The following is a 14,184-nucleotide window of genomic DNA, read 5'->3' on the forward strand; positions in this document are numbered from 1 at the left end:
TATGGACACTGAATGAGGATTACAACATAATAGTTTCACTGTTTTTGTTGTTGTTTGCTTGCTTGTCTTTTTTTCTCATTTTTCCCCCTTTTGATCTAATTTTTCTTGTGCAGCATAATAAATGTGGAAATATGTTTAGAAGAATTGTACATGTTTAACCTCTATTGGATTACTTGCTGTCTAGGGGAAGGGGCAGGAAGGAGAGAAGGAAAAAAATTTGGAACACAAGATTTTGCAAGGGTAAATTTGAAAATTATCTTTGCATGGATTTTGAAAAAAAAAGCTATTATATTAAAAAGAAAATACTTTGTTCTCTGAAGTAATTTAAACATTCTTCTAAAATTTAATTTACACTAAATTTATACTAAATGTCTAAAGAATCCACTAGATGGAGCAGTGGATAGAGCAGCAGGAGAACCTGAGTTCAAATCTGATCTCAGGCACTTAACACTTCCTAGCTATGTGATCCTGGGCAAGTCACTTAACCCTAACTGCCTCAGGGGGGAAAAAAAGAATCACTTTTTGTTCATAGGTAATGCAAAAGTAAATACCAGTTCAGTCAATCCAAATGGCCACAGATTCTGAATTACTGTATAATGCAGTCTAGAGAGAAAATCATGACTCAAAACACTCTTCTTTTATGCTCTAGCAACAGTCTATGGAGAATATTTTAGGTTCTTACATTTCTTTGTCTAATGTGAGTACCAGTCTTTGAATGAGGTACCAAACAAGGAAAAATCAATGGAAAAATCAGTTGCAATTATTTCCAAAGTAACTAAGATCACATACAAACCTGTGGAAATGCAGGTAAATCAAGCAAAGGAATATTTTTAAATGTCTGAAGAAATTCGGGAAGATGTTTCAAAATGTGCTGAGCCTTAGTAAGTAGCGAGTCAATACTTGAAACCACATCCAGCAAGGAATTCAGTAAGAAATTTGCCTCTGGTGGTATCAACAGCTGAAAGAAGAAAAAATATTTTGGATACATAGATTGACATGATTATTTTCTATAATAAGGACACCAATATCATGGAAGTCTATAGGATTGTTTAGAAGGGGAAAGTCTTGAAATAGAAATTAGTTAGGAGTTTATTGTAATATGCCAAGTAAGAGATAATAAAGGTGTGTCCCAGAATAGTAACAGTGTGAAAATAATAAGAGCAACTGGCAGCACAGTGGGTACAGATCCAGAGTTAGGAATACTTGAATTCAGATCTCAGATACTTCATAGCTGTGTGACCCTCAGCAAGTCATCAATTTCTCTCTACTTTAGTTCCATTATTTGTGGGGGAAAAAAGGATAATAGTTGGTTATTGTCCTATATTCTCAGAGAAAATCAAAATGACATTAGTATGTAAGAGTCAAGGAACAGTATGTCCAACTGTGACTGAGTAGATCAATATGAGTTTGGGAGGTTCTGCCACAGTATCTGCCTCACAGGGTTATATGAGGATTAAATGAGGTAATATTTTTTAAAGTACTTAACAGAGAACTTGGCAAGTAGTAAGTTCTATATAAATGAGGAGAAAGAGGAGGAAGAGGAGGAGGAGGAGAAGAAAAAGGCATCTAGGTGATACAGTAGATAGAGTAACAAGGCTGGAGTCAGGAAACCCAGTTCAAATCTGATCTCAGACATCTACTAGCTATATGACCCTTGGAAAATCATTTAATCCTGGTTGTGTTAGTTCATCATCTATAAATTGAGCTAGAAAGGGAAATGGCAAACTATTCCAGTATCTCTGCTGAGAAAACCCTAAATTAGATTATATATAATCAAACAAAACTGGAAAAATGACTGAACAAAAGTAGCAGCAGCAAAACAGTAAGTAATTGTAGTAGTAGTAGTAGTAGTAGTAGTAGTAGTAGTAGTAGTAGTAGTAGTGAGGGTAGATAAGATTTGAGATACATTTAAGAAGTAGAACAAGAAGGACTTGGAGGTTATAAATATGATATTAAGAAGCAGAAGTCAAACATGATGGTGAGAATGTTTTTTAACCTAACAGTAGTGTTAACTGCATAGAAAAAGGGAGGAGGAGAGGGGTCAGTACTTAAAAGAAAACATTGCTTATCTCTGACAATTTTACATGGTTAAAAAAAAAAAAGGTTCTTCATTTTTTTTTGATACGTTATTTCAAATATAGGTATGTTTTTCTTAGTCTAAAATATAGCCCCAAACCCAGGAGGGTTACTTCTGACCAATATCAGTAATAAAACAAAGAATGAGGGGCAAGTGGGTGGAAAATTGTGACTTATCTTCTTAGCTCTGGAGTTTCTAACCCTAAAGCAGAGAGTATCTGTAACTAATCAATCTCTCACTCCTTGGCTCAAAGAATAGATTATCTTTGAGGAAACTTTTCCTATCTTTTTTTCTAGCTGACTGGGACTGTGATGGTTCACTGCCACTCTGATATCACTTTACTTTTATCATGAAGAATCTTTCTAAATCTTAAACCCTACTAAACTGGGTTTGAGATGGCTAGAAATAGCCCCAAAGACATAAAGCCTAGAAGCTGGAGTAGAGAGCGGCTTTTGAGACAAGTTGAATGAAATACACTATAGATCCTATAGATCATAGCAGAAACCTGAGAGAGAGAGAAAGAGAGAGAGAGAGGAAAATGAGAGAGAGGAAAATGAGAGAGGGGGGGAAAGGGAGAGAGAGGGAGAGAGAGAGGGAGAGAGAGAGGGAGAGAGAGAGAGAGAGAGAGAGAGAGAGAGAGAGAGAGAGGGGGAGAGGGAGAGAGAGAGGGAGAAAGGGAGATGGAGAGGGAGAGGGAGAGAGAGAGGGAGAGAGAGAGAGATGGGTGGTTTTAAGGTAACAGGACAAAGAGGGAAAGGGAGAGAGGAAGAGGGAGAAGAGAGGGCGAGGAAGAGAAGGAGAAGAAGAGGAAGAAGGAGAGAAAGGAGGAGAAGGAGAGGAAGAGAAAGTGGGAAAGGGAGAGGGAGAGGAGAAGGGGGAGAGGACTGGCTAGGTATAGGCCCAGCAAAGGTGTATAAACTATAGCATAACCATGAGACATTGGTGGGGACCTGAACAATAAAACTGTGACTTGCTCCTCTGTAAATGTGTTCTGTTCACACGTTCCCCACAAGTATGTTTTCAAGCTTGATCTCACTGATGATCTATCTATTTTGAAAGAGTATGCCCTAGATTTGTAGGAACAATGTTCTATACTATTTTTCTTACTTTCTATTTTATTGAATATATTTTCCTTGAAATAATTTGAGTCCTCTGATCATATAATAAAAGTTAAATGCATGGAGAACAGTATGTTATGATTTTAAATAAATATAAACACAAAGAATATCCCAATCTTGAGACTGTAAAAGAGGGTCCTAAAATGTTATGTGTGTTATTTATCAAATCACATAGATTGATTATAATTCAAAGTTGATTATAATTAAATATTATGTACAATTTCTTTGCATGAAAAACTAGCATATTTAAATCACCATTCGATCAGCTTATTCAATAGACTCATATCTATCAACAGTAAATTTTTAAAAAATCATTCTAAGTTCAAAATCTGTTAACACAAACAAAATACCATAAAAAAGGAGGAGACTAGGACTGTGATTTGATTAATAAAGAGAAGTCCACACAGGGAAGAAATTCCCTCTTTGGTACATATTTTGCAACTTACAAGTGATAGAAAATTACTGGTCCATTCTGTATTAGTTGTTATTCAATCCTTTCCATCTTTGTGATGCCATTTGGGGTTTTCTTGACAAAGACATTGAAATGGTTCATCATTTTCTTCTCCAGCTCATTTTACAAATGAGGAAATCGAGGCAAACAAGATTAAGTGACGTACTCAGGGTCACACAAATAATAAGTCTCTAAGACCAGATTTAAATTCATGTCTTCCTGACTTCAGGCCTGATACTCTAACCACTGTACTACTTAGCTACCCATTGTGTACTATATGGGAATACAGAATTCAGATTTTTCTGTCTCTAAGGTTGGCTCTCTATTCACTATATGGTGCTACCTCTCAAAAACAAGGTTAGAAAAATAAACATAAATTTGATGCCAAAATAAGGTTCCCCAATGGATCATTTATTGTGAACTGAACAGCAAATGCTTAACTTTATAAACCATTCAGAGATAAATGTTCTAATTGCCCAGAATTCAAGGGTAGAGAAATTAGGTCTCTGCTCTATTGTCTCTGCCCCTTATCCTTTCTCAAGAGTTTTCATGATCTTTGGATGACTGCCATTAGCTGACATCTTACTTGATAACCAGCAAGATAATTGAGAGTCCAGCTTGCTTTTCCATAGACTCCTTCTGCTAACAACATAAGGTGGGTTTTCTTGCCAATTAAGTCAAGAAATAAAATTTGAGCCACTGAAATGTTCAGCAGGGTTATGCCATTTCCCCTACTTGCTTCTCCAATTATGGCTGCTCTTTAAAAGTGGCACTAAGAGACACTTAACTTGTCATGAGGAAATGACTGGAATTTAGTTAAGTGTTCCTGACAGACAAGTGAAAATTACTAGTAAGCATGTACATTATATTTTATATTTAATAGAATTTTTTACAATCTTTTTGTTGTGGTAGTCATTGCTGTTGCTTCTAGTTTCTGGTTGATCTCTGCAAAATGCCTAATATATTCTTCAGGTATTAGTAATGGTCCAATTAGATGACTTACAAAAGTGTTTGATGCATATTATATTATACTATATATGTCATATAATATTATATTAGATTTTATGATTTAGCCTGCAGGAAAAGCTAAAAGTGACTTGGGTTTTATTCCAAAGTATCTGACCTAAAAATATTATTTATTATATTAATAAAACTTATAGTCTCATTGCTTCACAGAAATAATCAATTAATCCAACAACAAATATTAAGTGCCTACTATGTGCCAGACATGCTAATGAGGGCTAAAGTAGAAAAAGAGACAGAAATTAATGTGTCCTTGAAGAATGTACAATCTAATGAAGGAAACAATATGCTAACCAATATATACAAAGCAAACTACATATGAAATAAAAAGGAAACAATAGAGAGAAAGTATTGGAATTTAGAGGGTGTGGGGTGGTTTCCTATAGAAGATTTTCATTGGGTCTTGAAGAAAGCCAGGGAAGTCAGTAATTGGAACAGAGGTGTAACTGTGTTTCTGGCATGGAAAATAGCCAGAGAGATTTCCCAGAGCATGTCATTTCTTTTTCATGGAACAGCCAAGAGACTAATATAACTGAATCAAAGAGTATGTATCTGGAAGTAAGGTATAGAAAGACTGGATAGGTAGAAGGGATCTAAGTTATGAATGGTTTTGAATGATAAATAGAGCATTTTGTATTGATTCTTGGAGACAATAGGAAGCCACTGGAATTTATTGGGGATGAAGGTTGGGGTGGGGTGGGGGTTGAAAAAATCAGACTAACATTTTAGGAAAATCACTTTTCCTAAAGTGTCTGAATGGAGGATGGATTACAGTAGGCAGAGTTTCCAGCAGGCTATTGCAATCAAGGCACAAAATGAAGAGGGCCTATACCAATGTTATGGCAGTTTCAGAGAGAAGGGGCTCTTTTTGAGTGATTTACAAAAGTGAAATCAATAGATCTTGAGGACAGCTTAAATATAGGTGGTAAGAGATAATGAGGAATCCAGGATGAGTCACAGATTGTGAATCAAAGGAACTCAGAAGATGGTTGCCCTCTATAGTAATAGAGAAAGCAGAAAGAGAGGAGGGCTTAAGAGGAAAAATAATGAGTTCTATTTTGGACATAGTGAGTTTAAGTTGTCTATTGGATATCCAGTTCAAAGGCAGTTGGCCTGTAAGACTGGAAGTCAACAGACTAAGACAGGAAAAGTAGATTTGAGAATCATCAGCATAAAAATGGCAATTAAATGTAGAGGGAGGATTAATGAGATTACAAAATGAAGCAGTACAGCAGGATAAAAGAAGAGAACCAATGACAGTACCATGAGGAACAATTACTAGAAGACATGATCTAGGGAAAGATTTAGCAAAGGAGACAGAGGAATGATCATAGAGATAGGTAGGAAAGCAGGAAAGAATGTCTTACAAAAACTGAGAGAAAAGAGAGTATCAAGAAGAGAGACTGATCAGTATCTATATAGAGAAGAATAAAGGACTGAGAAAAGGCCATTGAGATTAAGCAATTTAGAAATCAAAAGCAACTGTAGGGAGAGCATTTTTAGTGGAATGATAAGATTAAAATCCAGATTATAAAGAGTGAAAAAGAGAATCTGAGTAGAAAAAGTGAAGTTATTTATTGTAGATATTCTTTTTGAGGAGTTTAGCTATTAAACACTGAAGAGATTTAGATAGTTCACAGGGATTGGAAGGATCAAGTGAAAGGCTTTTCAGGGTAATGGAAACATGAGTATGATTGTAAGCAGTAGGAAATGAACTGGGAGAGAGAGAGATTGGAAATAAGTGAAAAAGTGAGATTGAGGGGGCAAGAATTTATTGGAAGAGACAAGATGGATTGAATATATAGAGTAGTTAACCTTGACAGGGAGTAAAGCCACTTCATCATATGAAACAGATGGAAGGAAGAGAAAGAGAGAAAAGGCACTTGAGTGATAGGAGATGAGAAAGGGATTAAAGAGGGATTTCATAGCAAATGGCATGGGCTTTCATTTTGTTTTGTTTTGGTAAAATACAAGGCAAATTTCTCAGCTGCAAGAGCTGAGAGAGCATATGGAAGATTTAAAGAGAGATAAGAAGGTTTGAAATAGCAACTATGGAGAGTAAAATAGTGAGTTAGTGAAGGAGGTGAGACCCCAGTTGAAGTTATATAATGTAAGTCTATTATGAACAAAGTCAGAATGGTTCCATGATTTTCTCTACCTTTGTTCAATAGTATATGTGTAGGAACCAAGAGCATGAATGTTGGCAGTGATCCAAGGCTAAGGCTCAGCTAGGTATAAGCAGCAATATGATAAGGGAGCTAGGAATTCAAGAGAGGGAAATAGTGTAGACTTGAATTAGTTCACCAGAGTCAAGATGGAGAAAACAGGAGAGAGCAGCTGGTATAGAAGAGATGGACTGGGAGACAAATGAGGGATCAAATGTTTAGAGGTCATAGACCAGAGGGAGAATAGAATTAGGTAAGGGAAGGCAGAGACAGAGGCAAAAAAAAAAAAAAAACACACAATAGCATACAATTATATAATGTGATTTCAGAATTCTTGAACATAGATATAGTATATTAGTAGGGTATAGCAAGATCAAGATATGACCATCTTTGTGTGTACCTGGTAGGGTAGAAGAGTAAGTCATGAGAAGTGAGTAGTTTAAAGATATGAGTTATTAGGATATTTGAAGGAGAATCAATATATATGTTGAAATTCCCAAGTATGAAGACAAGAGTTAGGAATAAAGAAAAACTTGTAAACCAGGTATCAAATTCATTGAGGAAAGAAGGGAAGTAACCTGAGGATCTCTAAGACGAACAGCTATCAGGATTATGATTGGGTGGTGGGTATGAATAGTATGAACCACAAAGAAGAGAATTTACTGATGGCGGAAAAGAGAAAACTGCAAATGGTAATGGGAGCAAGGAGTATTCCAGTTCCCTGCCTCAACCAGAGAGCCAAGGAGACTGAAGGAAAATGCAGCCAATCTTATATAGTGTGGCCAGGGAATCTAGTGTCAATAGGCAGAAGCTAGGTTTCAATAACAGCTAGCAAACAGGAGTAAAAGAAAAGATTTAAAAAGAAGGAAAGTTTGTTTTGTAGAACAGGTTTTCTAGAGGATAGAAAGGAAGGTCTAAGTTACAACAGAGATTAGCAGCTAAATTACAGAATCAATTAATAGCAAGTTTAACTAGTATTTGTATGGGGAAACTTCTCCCTAACATTCTTTGATCTGGGTATACTCGATACTACTTGCTTCCAAAAAAAGTTTCTAGTAGTTATCTTATATGTAAAAATTTCTAATTATGACTCTAACTATAGGACTTTCTAGAACTCTATGTCAGGAATGAGCATATAAATGTTGGAAGATTATTTTAGAGTATCAACTAAGAATTTTCTCATTTATCATAGGGACAATTTGATTGTTTGCTCTAATAATTATTTATATGTATTTCTCTTTTTTCTAATATCACCTACAGAGTGAACCAGGTGTAAAAAGCAATCCACACCACATGATACCATTATCTTCTTACTTTGTAAACGATAATCCGCAAATCCAGGTTCTGACTAATGAGTACAATCAAAGTGTACAGATCCGATGCAGGCAGAGCACACAATTCTCTAGCTGCAAGAGCTTTTCCATCTGCAGGAAATATCAGCAAGGTGCTGATAACTTCTTCATCACATTTTCCAGCCAACACTACTGTGAGGGCACTAGAAAGAAACTGGTTAAAGGAAGAAAAATTAGAATGAATTTTTCCAAACATGTAAAAACAATTCATACAAACAATTATTTCTGGCATTTAATAGCTTATCATGAGCCAACAGGGAAAAAAAAATCACTTACAGAACAATGAATCATTCTGAACATAACTAGATTGGTCACCAGCTCATAACTCTAGAGATAGGAAGGACTTCAGAAGTCTTCTCTAGGAGTGTCCAACTTTCCCCTCCCTCCACTTATTTTATAAAGAGTTTAAGTGATTTGACAAAAATTGACAAGTAATAGATAACAGAGTCTAAATGTACCAAGACACAAAATCCAGCATTCTTTCATTAGGTAGCAGTCTCAGTCTGTTGCCATGACCACACTAAAAGACTTCTCAACTAATTGGTATTAGTCATAGATAATACTAGCACAGTCTTTGAGAACCTGAGTTACTTTCAGACCATAAGGAGATTTCACAGTAAAGCCTGATAAGAAAATTAATAACAATTCATCTTTATATGATATTTTAAGATTTACAAAGTCTGTCTCCAACAAAAAGACTGGGAGATATGTCCTATAAATGATATTCCTATTTTGCAGAGGAGAAAACTGAGGACTACGTGATATACATAGAGTCATACCATTAAAAAGTATTTGAGCCAGGCCTCAACTTAAATCCTGCTCTAAGATTTCTAAGTTCACTCTTTACCAGTATATCATATTGTCTTTTTTTAACTAGATAACTTTAACTCCTTCAAAAAATGAGCTAACTTTTCATTGAGCTAAAGCTTTGTATCACTCTCCACTCCTGAGGTCTCATCTGCTAGTTCCTTCTAATCTCTTATTTAAGGTAGAGTCCCAGACCAAAAATGTTCTTCTCCCTCTTCAGGCTGCACTGCTGATTCATTCCCACAGGACTTTTCCCACCATGCCTCCATGCCAAGTACATTTCCCCCACTCCCATTCCTCTCAGCTCCCTTTTTGTGCTGAGTTTTCCCAGTAGAATATAAGCTCCTTGAGAGCAGATATAGTCTTTCTGCTTACAGATGTATCCCCAGAGCTAAGCACAGTAAATATTAAACATTTACTAAATGTTTCTTGACTGTCTGGTATCACAAGATGGTAGATGATGCAATGGAGTTTCTAAGAAGTAGCAGTTTTATGACAATGAAATCTGGGAGGATGGCACTCCAATGGTTTATCCTAATTGGTAGGATGCCAATTAGCAAATTTGACAAATCTTAAAAATGAGAAGGGAAATGTGGAATAAAGAGTTCGCAAAGGAAGTTAACTGTCTTGTTTGGAGATGTACCTAGAAGGGTTTTCAAGTCTTGATATTTGTTACATTCCAATAGAGTAAAATTCTCAATTATCTACTCTAATATAGGGGAGAGATCACATCAGTCATACAAAGATATGAAGAATCAAAAAATGTCTAAGTGATTTGGAAAGGACCTTAGTGACTTTCAGGGCTTGGTAAACTATGGCCTCAAGATCAAATCCATTTTGCTCCTGTTTTTTGTACAACATGTCATATACATTTGGTCTATTCTAATATTCTTATTTCATAGATGAGGAAACTGGGCACCAGGAAGGTGAAATGATAGTAAAGGTCACAGAAGTACTTAAGTATCAAAGGCAGAATTTGAGTCTAGGATTTAAGACTTATCCATGCTCTATATTGCTAGACGTCCTATTGTATTCAAAGCATATGCAAACTGTACAAAGACATGAAACCATCACCACAAACTGGAAGTGTACTCAAAGCCAAAGTTGAATATTGCATAAGTCAAATTTTAAGTGTTATTTTTAAAGTTTGACATATAAGTGAAAATGGAGAAGTTGACCTAAAAATTTTAATGCAACAACATCCAAAAATGTGGTTCGAAGAGCTATCCCAAAAGCTAATTTCATTTTTAATTGCATGAAAGGAGTATACTATGAAAATCAAGGAATGTCAGAGTTCTATAGTAATTTGGTCAGCCCAATAATATCTAGAATATTATAAGTAATTACGGAGACCACACTTTAAGAAGAATATACCAGGATGGTAAAAAGTCTCAGATAATGTAATAAAATCAATAGCTGTGGGAGCTACAGGTTTTTAACTAAAGAAGCCATTCTGAAGTGTGGATATACTCTGAGGAGTTCTGGAAGCCTTTTAGGAGAAGAGAGGGAAAGTAATTTCCATGAAATTAAAACTATTTTCATTATAAAGCCAAAATGTTATTTGTCTATAAAAATACTCTTCCTTTCCAACTACAGTATCTGTGTGAGGTCAGATTTTCTCCATATATTTCAACCAAAATAATATTATCACAGCAGAATGGATGCAAAAGCAGATATAAGAAGCTGACTTCTTTTAAACCAGACGTTAAAGAGATGTGGAAAGATATGTAAAATAATCTACTCTTCTAACTAATGTTTTTTTTTTTCAAAATATATTTAACAAAAATTATGTCATCTTGCAATGATTTTATTAAATCTTGTTGCTGTTATTGTTGTCAAATGAATTAATAAAATATTTTAAAGTATATGTTTTAATTTCTTTTTTGTTTGTTTTTTTTGTTTTTTTGTTTTTTTTAATTTTGTTTTAATTTCTAATATGGTAAATATTAATGTTTACAATGTACATAAACAAAAGATCTTTGGGGTCCTCAATAATTTTAAAAATTATTTTTAGAGGTTCTGAGACTAATTCCTAAAAGTTTTAGGACCTTTGAGTTAAAGAAATTAATACAAATCCCAAAGAGATATTAAAGAAGGGAAAGGGACCTGTATGCGCCAAAATGTTTGTGGCAGCCCTGTTTGAGGTGGCTAGAAACTGGAAAATGAATGGATGCCCATCAGAATGGTTGGGTAAATTGTGGTATATGAATGTTATGGAATATTATTGTTCTGTAAGAAATGACCAGCAGGATGAATACAGAGAGTCTTGGAGAGATTTACTTGAACTGATGCTAAGTGAAATGAGCAGAACCATGAGATCATTATACACTTCAACAAAATACTATATGAGGATCAATTCCGAAGGAAGAGGATATCTTTGGCAATAAGAGGATCCAATTCAGTTCCAGCTGATCAGTGATGAACAGAACTAGCTACACAGAGAAAGAACACTGGGAAATGAATGTGGACTGGTTGCATTTTTGTTTTTCTTCCCATGTTATTTTTACTTTTCTAAATCCGATTTTTCTTGTGCAACAAGAGCAGTATATAAATATATGCACATATATTGTATTTAAGATACACTTTAGCATGTCTAACATGTATGAGACTGCCTGCCATCTAGGAAAGGGGATGGAGGGAAGGAAGGGAAAAGTTGGAACAGAAGTGATTGCAAGGGACAATGTTGAAAAACTACCCACGCATATGTTCTGTCAATAAAAAGCTATAATAAAAAATAAAAAGCTTTAATAAAAAATTAATACAAATAGGAAGAGGACTAAACATATTTGAAGTTCTATCAAGTAAAAGAAGAAAAAAAAAGAGATGCACTATTGCTACTCCATAAAGTAGAATGAGGTAGGGCCAATGAACGAAAGATTTAGGGATTATATCTGAGCTCAATAAAAGGAATGAATTTCTTTTGAAAAAAGCCCAACAATACAAAAAAAAAAGCTATCTCCAAAAATAGCAAGCCCCTCCACATCAAATATCCTAGAAAGTAATTCTGAATTGGTCAAGAGGTTATTTTATGAAACTTCTGAGGTGCCTATTAATTTATGAATTAAAACTTTTGTGGTTCTCTAAATCATTCACTGTCAATCATTCACAAAATCTTAAAATATCAAAGTAGAAAAGAACCCTGGAGGTCTTTTAGTCCTATCACAAACTGAAAAATGATTATCTTCTACAATGTTACAAAAAAAAAAAAAAAAAAAAAGGAATAATTCCTCCTCTACTTAAACACATCCAGCAATGGAGAACTTACTGCTACATGAGACAGTCAATATATATTTATACAGTTCTAATTTTAATTTAGCAAGAATTACTTTGTTGAATAGCTACATTGTTTTCTTGAAACACAAGGTTGATAATGATTTTCTCTCTCAGGATGCATATGAACATGGTGGCATTCTTGAGAATGTTTACCTGTAATATTTTGTGCATCCAGATATAGCTACTAATCAACGCATATATCTATAGAGGTATGGTCATATATCAGCTAAATATATAGATATTTATTAGCTAGATGTGTATATTCATGAGTATAATTTTATCCAAACAAAAAAATAATGGTTTTTGAATTCACAATAATGAAGCTTTTTTCTATACTCCTCTCTTTACCTATCTAGTTAGCAGACCACATTTATTTCCTTGAAAAAGAATTAGATGAAGACAAATCATTCATAAGTAAAGACATCGTGTCTCATAAAGCTACTCAAATGAGACAGTGCTTTATACAAGGTAACTTTCTATAAATAGAACCTGGTCATAACAGAACATCAGTGACATCCAGTGGCTGGCTGACTCACTAAGTCAGTCTCAAAACACCAACACCTAAAGGACAAGCCCTTTCTAACAGTCAAGCAAGTGAAGAATAAATGTTTTAAGTGGCAACAAAAACCATTTCAGACATACCTATGCCTTGATTTCATACTATCATTAAAAGAAATAGATCAGAAAGCTCTGGGGTATCCAAAGCATGCATGAAAGGTGAATCTTCCTTTAGTAATACTGTTTTTCCTTATCAGACTATCTCCTTTCTAACCCTGAGGGAACAAGTCATATGTTAAAAGTATTTTGAATACATAAGCAAAGGTTTTCTCTTAAGAGACACTATACAGAATCAATACAATATTTCTATTGATTTATATTCTTACTTGGAATAAAAATAGGTTCAAGAAAGATTCTGATTTGCTATAATCATTTTCAAGTTATTATCATTTAGAATGAAAGTAACCACTTTCATTTGCCAATTTCATTTTACATATGAAGAAACTTTGAGGTCCAGAAAACTTAAATGATTTGCTCTGGGTTACCCAGGTAATCAACATAAGAAGTAGAATTTGAATAGTTTCTCTGATTACAAGGCCCATGTTCTTTCCACTGCACCACAGTTGCTTAGATCTTTGTATCCTAAGCAACAGTCCTCTCTCTCAACATAATATATTCTCAATATAATTCAACAAAAATTTATTACCCCTCTACCTTGAACAAGATACTATGGTTAGTACTAGAGATACAAAAGCAGTTCCCTCCATTAAGGAGTTTATTATAGTCTAGTTGGTGAAATGATACATCTACAAATAAGTACAAAGGAATTTGAGGAGGGAATGAGCACTAATGACTGGGAGCAAAGTAGATGAGCAAAGGTTTCAAGGAGAGGGGTCATAAGGTAGACCTTTCAGAAATTAAGGCATCTAAGTGACTGAAATCAGAAAGGAGAACATTGTGTAAATTATGGCTGATGAATTAGAGTTGAGGGAGACTTGAGGCACAGAAGTCAATTAAGAGATAACTGTAATCATCCAGAAGAGATGAGTATGTGAATTAGAGTGATAGCTAAAAAGTGGAAAGAAGAATATGTATAGGAAATGATGATATAGTGGTATGGCCTTGTAATGGAGTTAATAAGACCTGGCTTCAAATCTTGCCTAAGTCTCTTAGGAGCTACAGGATCCTAGACATATTATTGGCCTCTATGGATCTCAGTTTCCTCATCTGTAAAAGGTGGCATTTGGACTCCTGTAATATAAATTCCCTTCCCAGTTTAAAGCTATAGACCAGTGGTTCTCAAAGTATGGTCTAGACAATCCCGGGGATCTCCAAAATCCTTTTAGAGGGTCTACAAATTCAAAAATAGTTTTTATTTCCAATATGGTAAATGTCTATAAACATAATCCAGATAAACAAA

The 14,184-nt window shown here is 34.8% G+C and overlaps 1 protein-coding gene across 1 annotated transcript in view; it reads right to left on the reverse strand.

Moving 5' to 3' along the window:
- The window catches only part of ABCA13 (ATP binding cassette subfamily A member 13), a 504,928-nt gene that overhangs the window by 336,434 nt on the left and 154,310 nt on the right, over positions 1-14,184 (reverse strand). The window contains exons 24-25 of the mRNA XM_031957225.1: positions 8,149-8,340; positions 794-958 (exon numbers count right to left, since the gene is read on the reverse strand). Of these exons, the coding sequence (XP_031813085.1) occupies positions 794-958; positions 8,149-8,340 (357 nt within the window). The remainder of the gene's footprint in view (positions 1-793; positions 959-8,148; positions 8,341-14,184) is intronic.

Source organism: Sarcophilus harrisii, chromosome 1 (genome assembly GCF_902635505.1).
Source record: "Sarcophilus harrisii chromosome 1, mSarHar1.11, whole genome shotgun sequence".
Taxonomy (NCBI): domain Eukaryota; kingdom Metazoa; phylum Chordata; class Mammalia; order Dasyuromorphia; family Dasyuridae; genus Sarcophilus; species Sarcophilus harrisii.